Below are 20,360 nucleotides of genomic sequence, written 5' to 3'. Positions count from 1 at the left end.
AAAAAAAAAAGCCCTCTAAAATTAACAGGAACACAATCCTTATAAGTTTGCTATATAAGAGAAATCCTCTCACTATATAAGTATAGCATGGCTTATAAGGATATTTGTCATTAAATATAAAAACAACAGCTTCAGATTTATATTTTAGGAAAAAGGTAATTTAGGTAAAAGTAAAACGTCCCTACCTGAACTTATTTTGATATAGTAATGGAGAGGAAAGTATCTCTAATTGTGGCAGGATATTATTTACAGTAACTATGCAAAATTGCATTAATTACAACATCAACTTATCAAAGGTTCCTGAAATTAATTTTGCTTTTTGAAAAGCATCCAAAGTCTTCAGATTCAGATGATAGACATTTATTAATTTTGATTCATGGAATTATAGTACATCAGATCTTCAAGTAACAATACCAGATAAAATCTTGTACAATAAAAGATTCTTCTTTCCTGACAGCTAGGAATGTAAATGAAAATTTGCTCCTTTTTTATTGAAGAAAAAACTTGAACAAAATGTCCAATAGTATCAAATACCTATTAGAACAGTTTGTCTGCTAGAATTATACATGGGCAATTAGTTATACATTGTTAAAAATTGCCTAAAATTAAATCATTCTTTCTTTTATAAAAAAGTTTTTCTCAGCCATTTCAGATCTTTTTGTCTTTTAACAAAAGCTGCTACTCAGTTTTAACCAGGAATTCCACATCCACAGAAGGCATCTTCAAAATGGTACATATTTTAAAAGTGAATATAAATAAAACTAAATTTCTTAAACTGTGAACAAATGTAGGAGCAATAATTTAACATTTTATTGCAAAATATAGGTACAGAAACATGCTTAGTCAATCTTTCTTAAGCTCTTAAGTTTGGTGCCAAAACATCTAAAAGTAAAGGAAAAAAAATATGACTCATTGCTAATGATTTCTAAGGTATTAATTGGCAGACATAGCTAAATACTCACCTAATAAAGTATCCAGGCTATCCAACTATTTTTGCCATGAATTTGAAAGACAGTAACACATGTCTACAATACAAAAGAAACCAAAGAAATCTAACCATGGATCTATTAGTCCTATGATGAGTTCACCTAATAAGGGTTACATGAGAAACATAAGATACAAAGAAAACTTCAGATACAAAACTGTATGGCATGGCTTCATTCAAACACACTCAAAATTCAAACTCACATTAAATAACTAGGCTGACTTTTTTATATCACCAGCTTTCATGAGGGCCTTAATCGCTCTTGCCCTCATCTCAAGTTCTAGCAGCTCCAGCTGCTGTGCAGATGGCTGAACATCTTCTGGTGGAGGAACAGTCAGGGTGGCTGCTTTTGGTTCCTTTGGGCTAGACTCAGCCAGTCCCAGAATCTCATTCACACTTTTTTCAATGTCTTTTTCCAGGTCATCTATCTGACCAGCTTCACTTTGGACTGTATTTTCTGAAGCCTCAGGAACAGCTGCTTCTTCGTTGCAGGGGCCTTCTATGTCACTGTCGTAAGCATCTGCATTTATACTGAGTACATCACTATCTTCCCCTTTGCCTGTAATAAACAAAAAAAGGGCGGGAAGAACCACATAACCTGAATGCCCCGGGTCAAAATTTCCTTACTCTTCATGACTGAAGGGCTATTCTAATCCCACCTCCCATCATAGAGTCCCAAATGCATTCTGTATTCCCATTCCACCCCTTTTCCCCCTGACTTGTCAACTTTCAAAACTGATCCAATTTAATGTAAATCCTAATGCATTTTCCATTCCAATCAATTTAGTAGAACATGGAAGCATTGGGAAATTTATTCCCTCATATGGAGTTCTCATGATCTATTTTCCTAATTAAAATGTCATTAACTTTTATATCATAGCAAAGCATCTGCATTACAAAATGAAAACTAACTGGAAATCCTTAGGATAGAACACTGCATATTACTAAAGAAGTAAAACAATTCTAGAAAATGTTTAAAATACTTTGTTTTATAAACTACCCAAAAACAAAAACAAAAAAAACAAAAAGCACAGGAAAAATACCACTGGCAAGCTGGGTATCATGCGCACTACAATTATCCCAAATCTTTTCATGTGCTTCTTCAAACACCTGGTTCTAAATCAATAAATTAAAGGAGAATGCCTAAAGCCCAATACATTTTTGTGAAAAGGATTTTAATTAATAAAGTTACCACACTGTGGTCTTATAAAATGCATTTGATATAAAACTTCTACAACTGATGCTAAGAACTTGTTTACAAATGCACAAAATAGCAATCAACCATCTCAGTTTAGGCACTGGATATAAGTCAAGTTCAGGCATCATTTTACAACTTTGAGTAGTCATACCTTCACTTTTTTTTATCATTTAAATCCCTAAGTTTGTTTCTTTCTTTTTTTTTTTTTTTTTTTTTAAAGAAGGTAATGATCTCCAAAATGCTGGCTAATTAGCTACTGATAGTAGGGAAAAGTTATTTACAAAACACAGATTGACAGATGGAAAATTCTGATAATAGAAATACATAGGAAGGACATAAATAATTCTACTCCATTGGTTTGATAACAATTTACTAATTTACTGATCTTGACCAATCTGCCTACATTCTTATAAATCAAAAACTACTCCCTATTCCAAACTTCAAATGGAAAATGAATAAATATTTTTGCATCCACAAATAGAATTGGGGAAAAAATTGCATTTTAATTATCTGATGCCAAAGAACATTTCACATATCTCCCTAAAGCAAAAAGTACCTCCAAATAGCCAAATTAAAACTGCAGAAAAATGATTTTACCCCTTTGTATTAAGAAATGTTTGACATAAATATTCCAATTTGATAAAAAGGTTTATTTAAGAAAAGAAATGTTAAATGAGTCACAGCCTCAAAGTTTAATTTTAGTGCAGGCTTTAACCTAAAATTCTCAATGTATAGTCACTGATTTTAAATGAAAATCTGCAAGCAGTAAAATATTTCAAAACTTAAAGTTTTGAAAGTGGTGATTTTTCAGACTAGAAGCTGTTGTCAATGAATCAATGAATGGATAGAAGAATAAATTGAGTAGGTGGACAAAGGAAGTTTAGAGTCCCAATTTTTACTCTGTCATGAAGTATTTAATTTTAGGCAAATCCCTTAGCCTCTCAGAGTTTCACTCCCATAAAAAGGAAAGCAAGTTGTCCTATCTCTAAAAATCAAAAATCTAGGGGCCAGTGCTATGGTGCAGCGAGTTAAACTGCCATCTGGAATTCCAGCATCCCCTATCGGCACTGTTGAGTCCTGGCTACACTACTTCCAACCAGCTCCCTGCTAATGCACCTGGGAAAGCAGCAAAAGAACGCCCAAGTGTCCTTGGGCCTCTGCATCCACATGCGAGACATGAAAAAAGCTCTTGGATCCTGGCTTCAGCCTGGTCCAGCCCCAGCAATTGTAGCCATTTGGGGAGTGAAACAGCAGATGCAAGAACTCTTTCTCTTTCTCTCTGTTTCTCCTTCTTTCTCTAACTCTACCTTTTAAATAAATAAAAGTTTTTAAAAATAAATAAAATTCAAAATCTAATATTATGGTAATATTACAAACATACAGAAACTTACAAGGCTTTAGGCTACTCCTTTTCCCCTTAATATAATCATCACAGGGACAATAATTCCAAAAGAAGTTCCTACTGACAGCAGTAGCCAAAAAAGACAAAATCAAGTGGGTAAATCAGGTTCTACTAAATGTTTTTTACCAAACAACCTATTTTTAGAGGAAATTTTTTTATTTAGCATGTAATGACGATGTAACTGTAACAACAAAGTATTACACTGAAATTCACCTATTATCTAGAGTACAGAGATACATATATTACAACACAACTAAGCAGTCCTCCATATATATCAAATCACAAAACTTGAAGTGGCCACATTTTATTAGTTTGCTTGATTCTATACGTAGAACAAGTTTTAAATGACAGCAAAACTTCTAAGAGATATTTTCATTAAATTAAAAGTGAAGAATCTACATATATGGCAAATCTTCTATCTGAATGTCACTGTCATGCACCATTGGCCTGTATTTTACACCAAGACTACAGCGATATATGAGTGTAAATAGATAATTTTTTAATGAGAATTTTTTTTTTCTGAGGAGGTCCACAGCTTTTAAATACTTTCCAAATGACTAAGAAGCACTGATCTGTATACTCTTACTTAATCCAGATCATTTTAAGCCCATTTACATAAGCTTATTTAAGAAGCAACCACAGTTAAAGAGCTACTCTGCCCTCAGCTTATAATAAAATATTTAACTTATAGTATCATCAGCACCAAAAATTCAGGATCAAAATATTTATACACAACAGGCCCAGTATTTAAAAAAAAAAAAAAAAAAAAAACTGAGTAAGAAATATTTTTCCTTCATGATTTCTATGGGTGTGCTTCAAATGTTTTAGTGAGCAGAATGCAGGCTTTTTTATGTTTGTTTTTATATCAGAAACGGTACATACAGTCTATCATTTAAGAAACACCAGGCTGTAAAACTGGTATTCTCTTTACAAATTATCCAAAATCCAAATGACATGACTGAGTCCTTAAGACAGTATTGCTGAATGCATTTGTAGGTTTCATTTGTCCACTATAACTGCACCATAGATGCCAAGGTTTTATAGAATTATATACCTAAAATAATTTAGCATAGTACTTTATTCTACAAATGCAAAAACAAGTTAGAGTGACTTTGTGCAACACAATGACAAATTATTTGAAGATCTTAGGATCATGCTTCAAGTACTTTGCAGTACATCTTAATTTTCATAATTCCAATTAAATTACTCATTTTTAAAAGCACCACTTACAAACATATAAATACATTTATAAAAATATTTCACTCTCATTGTTGATATTAGGAAATTGTAGGCTTTGCCTATCAATTATGACCCTCAAAATGGAAGAAGTGAAGCTGACACTTTCCTTGTATAGAAGAAATTTTATGCTAAAATGCCCCCATTCAGAGCCTGTAAAATTGCAGTATAGTCATGTTTTGTGCTTCTGAATCCCTGCTCTGTGTGCATCAGCCTGCACACATGTGTTTGTATAGTGTGTTTTCAAGGGCATATAATAATCCATTTAAACTGTACAGAAATTCCACAAAGAAGTGTCTTCAAGTTTTTATTCAGGCTTAAGAGTCTAGGTAAGAATAACAAACCAACATAAAACATAAATTATTTCCTCTCCTTTAAATAAAAGCTAATCAACAATAAGAGATATTCCAGGCATCAGAGGTAATGTGATATCTATTTTAATAAGTCTTGAGAATCAGTTTTTACAAATTAAATTTAAAAATTGTCTCAGTAATGATTAAAAGTAATTACATACCATGATTTATGGTGAAAATTTCAAAAATCAGTTCATGAACAAACAAGGTACTTGGGCTTTACAAAGGCACCAGTCCTTAAACCCACTTAATTTTTAAAGTTTTTTAAAAGATCTAAAGAAAAAACATGGAAATAAAGTTTTAGATGCATGATTTTTTTTTTTTTAAGATTTTATTTATTTATTTATTTGAGAGGTGGAGTTACAGACAGTGAGAGGGAGAGACAAAGAGAAAAGCCTTCCATCTGATGGTTCACTCTTGGGCCATCTTCTTCTGCTTTTCCAGGCTACAGCAGAGAGCTGGATTGGAAGAGGAGCAGCCGAGACTAGAACTGGTGCCCATATGGGATGCCGGCGCTGCAGGCAGAAGATTAACCCGCGCCAAGGCGCTGGCCCCTCAAATGCATGGTATTAAACAAAGGTCTCTGAAATTCACCAAGAAAAATAAAACCCAGGTGGGTTCAAAGTAAAAATGTTAAAGATATAATAAAAAATAAGTAAAAATTCAAACTAACTATAAAGATTTTAATAATCAAAAGTAAAACAGAGAAGACAGTAACCAAAAGATTAGACTCAAGTTTCATATGTCACAGAGAAATAAAATAACTAATTTTAAGCAATACACAAGGAAACAAGAGGATATGATATATAGTTTTACATTAATCCTGCTCCTTCAATAAGATGAGTGACTCCTATAATACTGAATACCACATACAGCATTTCAGAGTAAAGCAATAGAAATGAAGAAAAGGACCAGATAACTTATGGAAAAGGATTAAAAGACTTTATGAGATTGGCTAGGCAACAGTTACATAAAGACAAAGTAAGAGTTAAAAGATTTTTCAAGGAAACAGCAACAAAGGGGCACAGGGATTTATCGAGCACTTCTCTCTTATGGCTGAGCCCCTGGCTAAGTAGTTACCAATGTAAATTCTATTCTATTACACTGTCCTCTGGTCTGTGTACTTCCATCACTTCCTTTTCCTGTTTTCCTGCTATCTTCCTTTTAAAAAAAAATTTCGGGACCAGCATTGTGGTAGAGTGGGTAAAACCACCTGTGACACTGGCATACCATACAAGCACCTGTTCATGTCCCATCTGCTCCACTTTTGATCCAGCTCCCAGCTACGTGCTTGGGAAACCAGTAGAAGCTGGCCCAAGTGCTTAGGCCCCTGCATCCACATAAGAAAACTGGGAGAAGCTCCTGGCTCCTGGCTTTGGTCTGGCACACTGCATCCATTTAGGAACGGAACCAATAGATGAAAGACCTCTCTCTCTCTGTCCCTCTGTTATTTTGCTTTCAAACAATATATATATTTTTTAATTTATTTGTTTTCAGGGCTTCTGTTGGGTTAACACCCTGGCCTGAGGTGCCGGCATCCTATATGGGCGCCAGTTCTAGTCCCGGCTGCTCCTCTTCCCATCCAGCTCTCTGCTAGGGCCTGGGAAAGCAGTAGAAGATGGCCCAAGTCCTTGGTCTCCTGCACCCACGTGGGAGACCCGGAAGAAGTCCTGGCTCCTGGCTTCAGATCGACATAGCTCCGGCCTTTGCGGCCAATTGGGGAGTGAACCAGCGGATGGAAGACCTCTCTCTCTCTCTCTCTCTCTCTGCCTCTCTTCTCTCTGTGTAACTCTGACTTTCAAATAAATAAATAAATCTTTAAAAAAATTTCTTTGTTTTCATATTATCTTATGTCCTACCAACTTGATTCATAGCCCAGCAAACTTCCAAGTACTGAAGATTTTTTTAAATAAAAACCAATCCATCTAGACTCAGTATCTAGAAAGGAAAATGAATCAAGCACTACTCAAATTCATCACTGACAAAGAAGAATATATGAAATAATTTATCAGAGTATTATTTGCTTATATTATTCAGAGATAGTTATGAATATGGGACAAAACCATAAAAGCAAAATATCAGGCAACTAAATAACGCCCAACCATCTTTAAACATTTTATTGACAAAAAGAAAAAATAAAACTACCATATATATCCAATCTCTTTAAGAGTAAAATACTTTGAATACAAATAAAAGAGAGTACACTACATAATAGGGAAAATTAAGTTGTAATACTTGTATTTGTATTATAACAAATTCAGTGCTTAAGAGCTGCAGGGATTCCTCAAGTTAGACTCAGGCAAAATATTATGTAACATATTATTGTTTTTTGTTAATATAAATGTTGTAAATAATACACAAGAAAGTAAACAATCATACAAGAATTGTTAATAACATCATAAATATTTAGTTATAAAAATTAAAAACAACCTTTAAATTATGCTAGAATATTTAAGTCCTTACAGGGCTTACTATATTCTAGTCGTTAATAATTCAACTTATCAGAAATAGTTCTATGCATAAAATGGAAGTATCTAATATTAGGACTGATTGCATGCTTCTGAAACTTCTTGAGAGGGAGTTACTGAATTAAACCAACAGAGAAACTCTGAAACTTGAGAATATTTAAATACCTATACAAATTCTTGCTAAAGATGGCATATATACACATATCTACTTCCCTTCCCTACCAAGTACGCATTGAAGTGACAGCCAAAAAAAAGTAACACAAAAATTGTAAACTGTGGTGGGCATTTAGCCTAGTGTCTAAGATAATGGTTAAGACAACTATGTCCCAGGGTGGCACTGTGGCACATCAGGTTGAACCACTGACTGTGACACGAGCATTCCATTTATCACCAGTTTGAGTCATAATACCTGGAAAACCAGCAAAAGATGGCCTAAGTGGTTGGGACTCTGCGACTCACATGGGAAACCTGGATGGAGTTCTAAGCTCCTGGCTTCCTGAGGCCATTTGGAGACTGAACCCCTAAGTGAACCATCTCTCTGTTTCTCCCTCTCTGTAACTATGCCTTTCAAATAAATAAATAAATCTGGGGGGGTGGTAAACTGAGAGCTTAATCAAGATGGTTTGCATGGATTAGATAGGTATAACTAGAATGCCAGATATTAACACACACACACACACACACAAATGACAACTGTACCCCATATCAGAGTACCTGGATTCAACAGCCAGATCTGGCTTCTGACTCCAGCTTGGTGATAAGCAGACTCTAGAAACAAGAGTGATGGCACAAATAATAGTGTTCCTGCCTCCCACATGGAAGACCTGGATTCAATTCCCAGTTCCCAGCTCCAACTTTGCCCAATACCACCTCTCACAGGCATTTGGGGAGAGAACCAGTAGGTGGTAAGTTTGCTCTAGCATGCTCTCTCAGTTCATGCTTTCCCTCTCTCCCCTCTTTCTCCAAAATTAGATAACAAAGATATTATCTAAAGATAAAAAATCTTGCAAAATTTTATGAACTACAAAATGCAAACAAGATTAAATAAAAAGAATAAAACAAAACCACAGGCACAGACATCACAAATAAGTGTATTATTTCTTACAGAGTCTTGGAGGAAAGGCAGAACTGGCTGTGGAACAAACAAAATAATTAAAAGTAAATCCATGCAAAATAATTCAGTCAGCTGAACTTCTTTCCCCATCTTTGTCACATGTTCAAGTATTCTGTACTCTACTGAAAACCTATTCCACCCGCTTTACATCAAAGAAAGATATATATATTATATATATATTTATATCAAAGAAAGATATCTTTTAGAGAAATATATCTGAACATCTGTTGAAGAAACCCAAACCAACTAACAGAAAAACCCAGCTACAATAAATAACCAAGATGAATAAAGGAAGAAATGAAAATTCAAGGATCAGAAAAATAATCCTTTGGGTTGGGAGGGAATTTACCTACTTAGTATCCTTAGAGAAACTGAAATGGACACAGCAGCCATAACAAAAATACAAGGTAGGGACCAGAGCTGTGGCGTAGCAGGTAAAGCTGCTGCCTGCAGTGTTGGCATCCCATGTGAATGCTGGTTCCAGTCCCGACTGCTCCGCTTCCGATCCAGCTCTCTGCTATGGACATGGCCTGGGAAAGAGGTGGAAGATGTCCCCAGTCCTTGGGCCCCTGCACCTGAGTGTGAGACCCGGAAGAAGCTCCTGGCTTTGGATCAGCCCAGCTCTGGCCCTTGTGGCCATTTGGGAGTGAACCAGTGGATGGAAGACCTGTTTTTCTCTCTCTCTCTTCCTCTGCCTCTCTGTAACTCTGCCTTTCATATAAATAAATAAATCATAATAAATAAATAAATAAATAAATAATGGTTCAGTCTTTTAAAAAAAAAAATACAAGGTGCAACCAAAAACAGCCAGAAAACAAGAATCATTATGAAGTTAAAACCAGTATTGGGCAGGCGCCACAGCTCACTTGGTTAATCCTCTGCCTGTGGCGCTGGCACCCCAGGTTCTAGTTCCGGTTGGGGCCCTAGATTCTGTCCCGGTTGCTCTTCTTCCAGTCCAACTCTCTGCTGTGGCCTGGGAAGGCAGTGAAGGATGGCCCAAGTGTTTGGGTCCCTGCACCCACATGGGAGACCAGGAGGAAACACCATTTGGGGAGTGAACCAACGGAAGGAAGACCTTTTTGTCTCTCTCTCTCACTGTCTAACTCTGCCTGTCAAAAAAAAAAAAAAAAAAAAAAAACCTACAATTGCGAAATGCAATCATTTAATGGTTACAAGAAGATAATGTTAAGGAAATCTCTCTAAATATAGGAATACATTTAAAATATGTAGTAAAAGTTGAGAGATAAGGATGAATATCTCATGGTGGCCAATATTAATATAATTAACAAATATTGTTGAGCAACTACTATGTACAAGACACTGCTTTAAGTAGTAAACAGTGAACAACAACAACAAAAAAACCCCTGTATTACATTCAAGTCACAGGAGAGAAATTTTAAAATATATATCAGATACTGAAGGGAAATAAATCAGTGTAAAATAATAGCAGGAGGATGCTTTCAAAGAGTGAAAAACTATAGATCGAGGACTTGAATAAAATGGGAGAATAAAAGTCAGAAAACAGAGAGACAGTGGAAAGAGAAAACAAATACTGAAAACTAACCTGGAAGAAAACTGATCTAAAGTAAAGGTCTTCACACTTAAAGGGCTTGCCAAGTACAGACCTAATAACACACCCTGTGAAATACCACAGTTCAAAAGGTAAGAAAAAATATCCTCAAAAGTTCCAAAGAAAAAACCAGATTATCAACAAGGTATTAAAATAACTAGCATCTGTTCTCTGTTGCTATAACAAAATACCTAAAACTAGGTGATTTATAAAGACTTGGTGGAGGGGGGCCTATCCTGTGGCACAGTAGGTTAATCCTCTGCCTGCAGCGCTGGCATCCCATATGGGCACCGGTTTCAGTACCGGCTGTTCCTCTTCCCATCCAGCTCTCTTCTGTGGCCTGGGAAAGCAGTGGAGGATGGCCCAAGTCTTTGGGCCCCTGAACCTGCATGGGAGACCAGGAAGAAGCACCTGGCTCCTGGCTTCGGATAGGCACAGCTCTGGCCGTTGCAGCCATTTGGGGAGTGAACCACCGGAAGGAAGACCTTTCTCTGTCTCTTCCTCTCAGTGTCTGTAACTCTACCTCTCAAATAAATAAAATCTTAAAAAAAAAAAAAGTAATAAACCTTAAAAAAAAACACTGGCAATTTACTTGGCTCATAGTTCAGTCCAAGAGCATAGCACTGGTATCTGGGCCTTCTTGCTGTACTGTAACATGGCAGAAGGTATCACAGGGTGAGAAGCACAAGACAGCTCTCTCAGGTTTCTTCTTCTTATAAAACTACTAGGACCACCATAAAGTTCCAATAACCTTCATGACCTCATCTAGTCCCAACTGCCTCTCAAAGGCCCACCTCCAAACAACATTAACATGTGAATTGGGGACTCAAGTTTCTTCCAAGAAATCTTGGATTACACATTCAAACATGAGCAACAAGCTTCAGGGAACCCAGAGTATTCTCATCAGCAAGTGTGGCCAATACACAATCCCAGTGTTCTCTAACGTAATTACAAAAAAAAGGCAAATGTGCTTCTAATCAAGCTTCTAAATCTACCAATTTACAGAGAAAACAGGAGACAAATGAAAATGGATGCAATCAGCAAAACTTGAACTGAAAACCTTTAGAGGACAAATAAGCCAGTCTCTTCAAGAAACCAACTGCAAAGATGAGGGAGGAAGACAAGGGGAGGAATGTATAAAGACAGTACAAACCAATTGCAATGTATATGCTTATGTGGCTTCTAATTAACATGCAGTTTAAAAAATACAATAGAGGCAGATATTTGTCATAGCAATGAAGTAACTGCTTGGAATGCATGAATCCCATATTGGAGTGCCTGGGTTTGTGTTCTGGCTCCTCTTCCATTCCCAGCTTCCCTCAGAGATAGCAGCCTTGCCACCCACACAGTTGACCCAGATGGATTCTGGGACTCTGGTTTTAGCTGGCCCAGTCCCAACAGTTGTTGTTATTTGGAAGATCTTCCAACAAATGGAAGATCTCTTCCTGTCTCTGTTTTTAAGATAAAATACATATGATATATAAAAATCTTTCAAAAAATAACAGTATTAGACAACTCCAGAAATTTGAACACTATTCTACAAGCTCTGTATTAAATAATGCATCCACACAATAATTAATAGTTAGTGAAGCCATTAAGTGAAAAGCAAACAACACTTGATACTGCTAATCAATTTTAACATCAAAATACCATCTATGAATATAACTAGGATAAGCCTGAACTTTCTGAATATCTGGTGATATTAAGAAACTACATGGGGCTGGGCGCTGTGGCATAGCGGGTAAAGCCGCCACCTGCAGTGCTGGCATCCCATATGAGCCTCGGTTCGAGTCCCAGCTGCTCTACTTCTGATCCAACTCTCTGCTATGGCCTCGGAAAGCAGTGAAAGATGGTCCAAGTCCCGGGCCAGCGCCATGGCTCAATAGGTTTATCCTCCGCCTTGCAGCGCCGGCACACTGGGTTCTAGTCCCGGTCGGGGCTCCGGATTCTGTCCCGGTTGCCCCTCTTCCAGGCCAGCTCTCTGCTATGGCCCGGGAGTGCAGTGGAGGATGACCCAAGTCCTTGGGCCCTGCACCCGCATGGGAGACCAGGAGAAGCACCTGGCTCCTGGCTTCGGATCAGCGCGATGCCAGGAGGCCATTGGAGGGTGAACCAATGGCAAAGGAAGACCTTTCTCTCTGTCTCTGTCTCTCTCACAGTCCACTCTGCCTGTCAAAAAATTAAAAAATAAATAAATAAAAAAGATGGTCCAAGTCCTTGGGCCTCTGCACCCCACATGGGAGACCCGGAAGAAGCTCCTGGCTCCTGGCTTTGGATCGGCACAGCTCCGGCTACTGTTGCTTCTTAGGGTATTATTATATTTTTTTAAATTTATTTGACAGGTAGAGTTATAAATAGTGAGAGAGACAGAGAGAAAGGTCTTCCTTCTGTTGGTTCACCCCCCAAATGGCCACTATGGCCGGCGCTACGCCGATCCGAAGCCAGGAGCCAGGTGCTTCCTCCTGGTCTCCCATGTGGGCGCAGGGACCCAAGCACCTGGGCCATCCTCTACTGCCCTCCCGAGCCACAGCAGAGAGTTGGACTGGAAGAGGAGCAACTGGGACTAGAACCCGGCGAAAATATGGGATGCCGGCACTGCAGGCGGAGAATTAACCAAGTAAGCCACAGCGCTGGCCCTAAGGTATTATATTTTAAAAACAAACTTCTTAACTTTTTTTTTAAAAGATTTATTTATTTATTCGAAAGAGTCACACAGAGAGGGAAGGAGAGGCACAGAGAGAGAGGTCTTCCATCTGCTAGTTCACTCCCCAGATGGCCACAACGGGTCTCCCGCAGGGGTGCAGGGGCCCAAGGACCTGGGTCATCCTCCACTGCTTTCCCAGGCCATAGCAGAGAGCTGGATAGGAAGTGAAGCAGATGGGTCTCAAACTGGCGCCCATATGGGATGCCGGCACTGCAGACAGCAGCTTAACCCGCTACAACACAGCGCCGGTCCTGACAAACTTATCTTTACAAAAGACACTATAGTTGCTCCTCGGCGTAGGATGCAGTTGCATACTGGTAAATCCATTGTAAATTGAAAATCCCATAAATCAAAAAAGCATTTAATACACTTAACCTAGGGAACATGATGGCTTTGCCTAGGCTATCTTTAAACACATACATTAGCCAGCTGATTTAACATTAAAAAAGGAAGAAGAATAGAAGTAGTTAAGTCTAACAGAATTACATGGAAAAGTTAGTATAAAAGGACAGTATCCAAAAGTATTGTCTCTGAAGACCTCACCATTCTAGATAGCAGCTACAACAGGAATCTTCTGCAAGCCTTTTAGTATTTTCAGCCTTGAGCCGGTGTACAATAACAGGCTGACCTATGAGAGATACCTGACTATAATCCTTCCTCTAGTAATCTGAAAGTAAATGGAAAAAATATTTCAAAATCTCATTTATCATTCTTGTATCATTTGACTTCAACAAGCTTCTAAATAACTGATATCAAAAGGTAGAAGAATTATGAAAACACAAAAAGATGACCAAAAAAAAAAAAAAAATGAAGGTAGAGCAACTGTCTCAGTATCTATCTTTTTAGTACTAGAGTTTAGAATCAGACAACTTTTCCCCTCAAAGATTTAGAATTTATTCTAAAGAAAATCACACTCATACATCTTGAACTAGTAACATATCAGTGCTCTATAATCTACCCACCTAAGGAAGGTGTGCTCAAATTCACTGCTTCACAAATTGTCCTACTTCCTGTGACACTGCCTTTTTTTGCTTAAACTAATATAAATCCAAAAATAGAGAGTAGGGGCCGGCGCTGTGGCACAGTAGGTTAATCCTCCGCCTGCAGCGCCGGCATCCCATATTGGCACTGGTTCTAGTCCCGGCCGCTCCTCTTCCAATCCAGCTCTCTGCTATGACCTGGGATAGCAGTAGAAGATGGCCCAAGTCCTTGGTCCCCTGCACCCACGTGGGAGACCCGGAAGGAGCTCCTGGCTCCTGGCTTTGGATCGACGCAGCTCCAGTCAATGCAGCCATTTGGGGAGTGAACCAACGGAAGGAAGACCTCTCTCACTGTCTGTAATTCTCAAATAAATAAATAAATAAATAAAATCTTAAAAAAAATAGAGAGCAAAGAAATGAATCAAGTTTTAGATAATGTAAAGGCACCTGTTGAAAAAAAATCTTTTTACATGTATGCAGGAAATATGTATTAAAAAAACTAGGTATGGATTTCAAAAAAATTTTACAACAAAATAAATTAATATTTTTAATTTCATTTTTCACAAACTTTTTTGAAGTATCCTCATATATTCATAGAGTAAGCAGCAAGTCATCAACAGTATGCAAAAAAGTAGCAGTGTATTTCATCAAATATACAGAAACTCTACAGTTTCTAAAACTACAAACACTGAAGAATCAGAAAAAAAAACTGTCAGTTTTCAAGAGAAAATTTGTGAAAACAAAATAGTGAAGGCCGGCGCCGTGGCTCAATAGGCTAATCCTCCACCTGCGGCGTCAGCACACCGGGTTCTAGTCCCGATCAGGGCGCCAGATTCTGTCCCGGTTGCCCCTCTTCCAGGCCAGCTCTCTGTTGTGGCTCAGGAGTGCAGTGGAGGATGGATGGTCCAAGTGCTTGGGCCCTGCACCCACATGGGAGACCAGGAGAAGCACCTGGCTCCTGCCTTTGGATCAGCGCAGTGCACCGGCTGCGGTGCGCCAGCCGCAGTGTGCCAGCTGTGGTGGCCATTGGAGGGTGAACCAACGGCAAATGGAAGACCTTTCTCTCTGTCTCTCTCTCTCACTGTCCACTCTGCCTGTCAAAAAAAATAGTGAGAGCCTTTAGGATAAATAACTAAGTCATTTTAGAGCTTAAGACAGTGATGGTAGAAATCATAGTAAAAAGTGTTTTATATGTTTTCCAAATAGATGGAGACCTCATGAGGAAGGGTAGTTCAGGAGTGTGGGTAGATGCTCAAATATAAAAGTCTATCTAAACATCAATTAACCAAATGAAGAAACATTCAAAGAAATGTAAACCACAGAGCAATCTCTATGATGACCACATATTTTTAAAAAGAACATAAAATCAATGATTAATATAAAACACTGGTATGAATCTATGTAAGTAATAAAAACAGAACTAAAGGTGAAGGGAAACAAAAACCAGATGACTCAGTTTTGTTAAGACCAAAAAGAAAAACATGCTAGCAAGGAACATGTTCTTTAGGGTAGGGATTAGAATAATAATAGGTAAAAGAAACTAATATTCTATTTTGTTTCCATCTTCTCTATAAAGAATAACACTGAACAGAATTGATCAGAAAGAAACAATTCTTTCACTCATCTGTCCATTTCCTTTTTCACTCAGAACAATTTATTGAGTGCCTACTATGGGTTATTGTCGAACACTTCAAGGAACCTAAGACATAGTCCTTAGTCCTAAAGGAGTTCTCTCTTTAAAGGAGATAGTTACATATAAACAAACAGAAATGCTACAAAATGGAAAGCTACTTAGGGATAGGAACCATGTCAAAATAACTTACTCTTCCAAAATGTCTGCCGAGCTGAAAATTACTGATAATTGGGCAGTGTTAAAACAGAAGAAAACCACATGCAATAGTACCATGAACTAGGTGATAATCAGCTGTACCATCTTCAGATTACTGAGAAAAGATGTGAGATGAGCCAAAGCAGGTTACAGAAGGTCACTTAGTCTTTAAAAATCTCAGGTTTGAACATATTGGATCAGAGTATTAAAACTTACAGTCTCCACCAATAGATTTCCATTTATATTCTGAGATATGCTATGAACTAGACCATGTGATAGTGCAAAAGAGTTTAGCTTTTCAAAAGAAAGTGACTTCTGTAAGACTGCCATTCAGTAAACTTGATGTCAATTCCCAGTAAAATTCTAGGTTTAATAGGTTTATATGCTCTAAAATAAAATAAAAAAAAAATGAAAAAAGCAGTGCCAACTAATTTAGACAGATCAGGTAACATTTCATCACAGATATATATGATGTGTGGAAGACCCATATGCTTATCTTAGGAAGAAATAGGCATGCAGAGGGGAGGACAGCAAAAGTGAAGTCCCTGACACAAGAATACTTGCAGAGCTTAGAGGCAAAGCAAGGATGCAAGAGCAAAGTGAGTAAAAAGAATGATGGCCCAGACCAGGTTAAGGATATCCTGGACACAGGAAGCGCTTCAGATTCTGTTTAGATATTGGAAGCTACCAGAAGGCTTTGGAAAGAATGGTGACATGACCATTCTCATATTTTAAAACAATCATTCAGACCGCTGTGTGGAAGGGACTGCAGGGAAACATGGATAGCAACAAGGAGATCGCGATGTAAGAATGAAGGCCAGAACAGAGAGGCTAAGAAGAGTTGTGAGGAGGTTGGATTCTGAACATTTTGAAAAGCAAGCTAATAGGATTTATAGATGGAAATGAAACAAAGAATTCAAAAACAATTCCAAGGTTCTTGGCCTATAGTCTCATAAAAATGTAATGACTATTTAGTGAGAGGGAAAACATTGTACAAAAAGCAAAGTTTTATTTATTTATTTATTTTGATTGTTGTTTTTCAAGTAGCAACAACAAGAGAGGAATCTGGAACTGAGTCTAGGATATGTAGACTTTAAGGACGTTTATTGAACAGCTACAAGGGCATTTCAAAAAGTTTATGCAAAATGAAATTAAGAAAGTTCTGCGGTTCACAAAATTTTTGAAATCCATGCAAACTTACTGCATAATATACATTTTCCATAAGCTTTCTAAGACTTTAGGCAATAGTAAGAGGATATACAAGTTAGAAAGAAGTCTGAGTTGCAGAAATAAATTGGCAGCTGCCAATCTCAAACCTATGTAAGATCATCATACTGGGAATGTAGAAAAGAACTCCAAGAGTAAGCCATGGAGCACTCACCCTTTAGAAATCAGGAAAAGGGAGAACGATGCAGAGGAACTGAGAATAAAACCAAAAAGACAGCGTTAACAAAGAGAACAACGCATGTGGTCAAATGCAGCAGAGAGCACAGGAAGAGAACTGAAACAATACCAGTGAAACAGCTGTGGGCAATAGTTCAACACAGGGGGACACTGGTTAGGTAGAGAGATATAGAACTGTAGGCATCGAAAGAAAAAGGGATCAGGGCACAAACAGATGGAGTGGCATCAGCAGCACAGAGTTTCCCCACTTTGACCAAGAGGAGAGTTCAGACCACAGGTAGGTATGAAAAAAATTATTCACACATTTTCTTATATTAGATAAGTTCTTTCCAGGCCAGGACATGTTTTATTTATCTTTCTATCCCTGGTGCCTAGCAAAAATCAATTCACTTGTTAGGTGAAGGGATCAGCTTCAAAATCTGAAAAGACATCATTCAAAAACAGCATTAAACTCATTTTCTAGAATTCAAAGGGAACAAAAGGACCAATGAGTATAAGTTGCCTAAAGAAACAGGATGATATTGAGGTAACAAGGCAGAAAATAACAATGATAACAGAAATAATTACCTTTTAATATTTACTGAGCACTAAGTATGTACTAAGTACTTATTCAATCCTCATAACGTAATAGGCAATTATACTCATCATTCTCCTTTTATGAATGAAGAAGCTGAAGAACAGTTTATCCTAGTTCACACAGCTAAGATGGCAGAACCAAAATTAAAATCTAAGTAAACTTACAAAACCATGCACTTAAATATTCTATTCCATTTCCCAGATCTTAACAAATTCTGAATGTCTACCTATGTAAACTTCATAGATCATAATGCTTGTTCAAAAACAGTAAAGAGGGAAAAATTGAACATTGGTTATCTGTTATTTTCTTGGTAACTGTTACCTTCTTGGAGCTCCCACTTGAACAAATATATGTAGGAAACACAGACTTAGAGAGTACGTATTAAATACGAATAAATATTAAGAGAATGAAAGACAAGCCGCAAACTGGGTAAAAGTATTTGCAAAATCTCTGATAAAGGACTAGAATCCATAACATAAAAACTCTTAAAATTCAACAACAGGAAAATACACAACCAAATTTAAAAACAGGCAAGGGATCTGAAAAGACAACTCAGGCAAATAAGAATAAGAAAAGATGATCAATATTATATGTAATTAGGGTATTACAAAGGGAGAAAAAAACCATAAACAAGAAACAATCACATACCTATTAGAATGACCAAAATCCAAAATGGTGACATCACCAAAGCTAGTAAGGATGAGGAACAAAAGTAACTCTCATCCATTGGTAGTGCTAGTGCAAAACAGTACAGATACTCTGGAATACAGCTTAGTAGTCTTACAAAGCTAAACTTTAAACAAATTTAAGTCTGCAAAAATCCTGCACATTAATGCTTAATTCATGAATGCCAAAACTCGCAACCAAGATGTCCATCAATAGGTGAATATATTGCTGTACATCCATACAATGGAAAACTATTCAGTGATAAACAGAAACCAGTATCAAGCCACAAAAAGTATACTGAAATGTAACACTGTACCTCATAAAAATATATAATTTAAAAACATGTTTTTTAAAAAAATAAGAAATTTCAAATGTATATTGCTAGTGAGAGAAGCCAATCTGAAAAGGCTGCATTCTAAATGACTGCAGCACTATGACATTCCGGAAAGGCAAAACTATAGATACAGTAAAAAAAAATCAATGGTTGTGCTCAGGCAAGAAAGGGAGAAAAGGAATGAACAGGTAGAACACCAGTTTTTAAGGCAGAGAAACTATTCTGTATGCTACCATAACAGGGATACATGTCATTATATAATTATCAAAACCCACAAATATAAAACAGAAAAAGTGAATCATAATATAACTTCAGTTACAACTAAGTTATTAATTGATTCTCTGGGGAGAAGCAGTGGGAATAGGTATATGGGAATTCTTTGTACTGTATGCCCAGTTTTTCTGCAAATCTGAAGTTGCTCAAAAAAAAAAAAAAGCCTGTTAGTTTATAAAAATATAGTTTAAATTGTTTGTGTAAGATCAATATTTATATGATATGGAAGCCCAAAATGCTAATTTAATCATAAACTGATGTGGCATGTTAGAGTTCAGGAACAGATGACAAAATCTGAATTTATATCTAGAATTTACTATCTTTTCTTTGGCAGGAGCACTTTGCTAAGAAGGTACTTTCCTTAATGAAGTACACAAAAGTGTAATGAATGAAAAGCACCCAGGGTCCAAACATCTGCTGAAAATTTAGACTATGCAACCTCAAAGTAGCTCAACTAAGGACATGGTTGGGGTCCTATGAAACACATCACAGGATAGGATGTTTATAAAGAAGCATGGAGGGGCCGGTGCTGTGGTGTAGTGGGTAAAGTTGCCGTCTTCAGTGCCCGCTTCCTATATGGATGCCGGGTGGAGTCTCAGCTGCTCCACTTCCAATCCAGCTCTCTGCTATGGCCTGGGAAAGCAATAGAAGATGGCCCAAGTCCTTGGGCCCCTGCACCTGCATGGGAGATCCAGAAGAAGCTCCTGGCTTCAGATTGGCCCACTCTGGCCAATGTGGCCATTTAGGGAGTGAACCAGTGAATCTGCCTCTGCCTCTATGTAACTCTGTCTTTCAAATAATCAAGCAAATCTTTAAAAAAAAAAAAAAAAAGAGCATGATGGAAGTAATTTTTCTCAATAAAATGAATCATTCTTTGTAATTTCATTCTCAATAAAACAAACACATTCAGACACTGTTCATCCAAAAATCAATATACTTTTCTTTACATTCCAAAAGTCTTAACATTTAAAAATAACAAAAGGACCTTCTAGAGGATTTTTTTAAAGTATGCTAAGCCTCCATAAAAATGTAATTTCATCTTTTCATACAACTACTATCCATAAAGAGAGACAAATTTTAAAAAGTGGGGAGGATCTTGTTTGGTGTCATTGCTAGTAATACCTTGCAAAAATGCTCAAAGGAATGAAAAAAGCAGTGTAAAAATCTAAGACTCACTGTTAGTTATGCCACAATCTCTTCTTACTTCACCAGCTGTTGGACAGGACACCATTTCCCCAGAACCAGTTTTTTCAAACACTTTAAAGAAG

The 20,360-nt window shown here is 37.3% G+C and overlaps 1 protein-coding gene across 2 annotated transcripts in view; it reads right to left on the bottom strand.

The window, feature by feature from the left end:
• The window catches only part of CAAP1 (caspase activity and apoptosis inhibitor 1), a 146,071-nt gene that overhangs the window by 69,029 nt on the left and 56,682 nt on the right, over positions 1-20,360 (bottom strand). Inside the window, exon 6 of one of the 2 annotated variants that reach the window (XM_062208126.1) lies at positions 345-1,544. The exons of the other annotated variant lie outside the window; for it this stretch is intronic. Within the exon in view, the coding sequence (XP_062064110.1) occupies positions 1,198-1,544 (347 nt within the window). The 3' untranslated portion in view covers positions 345-1,197. Of the gene's footprint in view, positions 1-344; positions 1,545-20,360 lie in introns of those variants that run through there. 2 annotated transcript variants of the gene reach the window in all.

Source organism: Lepus europaeus, chromosome 12 (assembly GCF_033115175.1).
Source record: "Lepus europaeus isolate LE1 chromosome 12, mLepTim1.pri, whole genome shotgun sequence".
Lineage (NCBI taxonomy): Eukaryota > Metazoa > Chordata > Mammalia > Lagomorpha > Leporidae > Lepus > Lepus europaeus.
The sequence above is the reverse complement of the archived record's forward strand: the minus strand, read 5'-3'. Positions and strand labels throughout refer to the sequence as shown.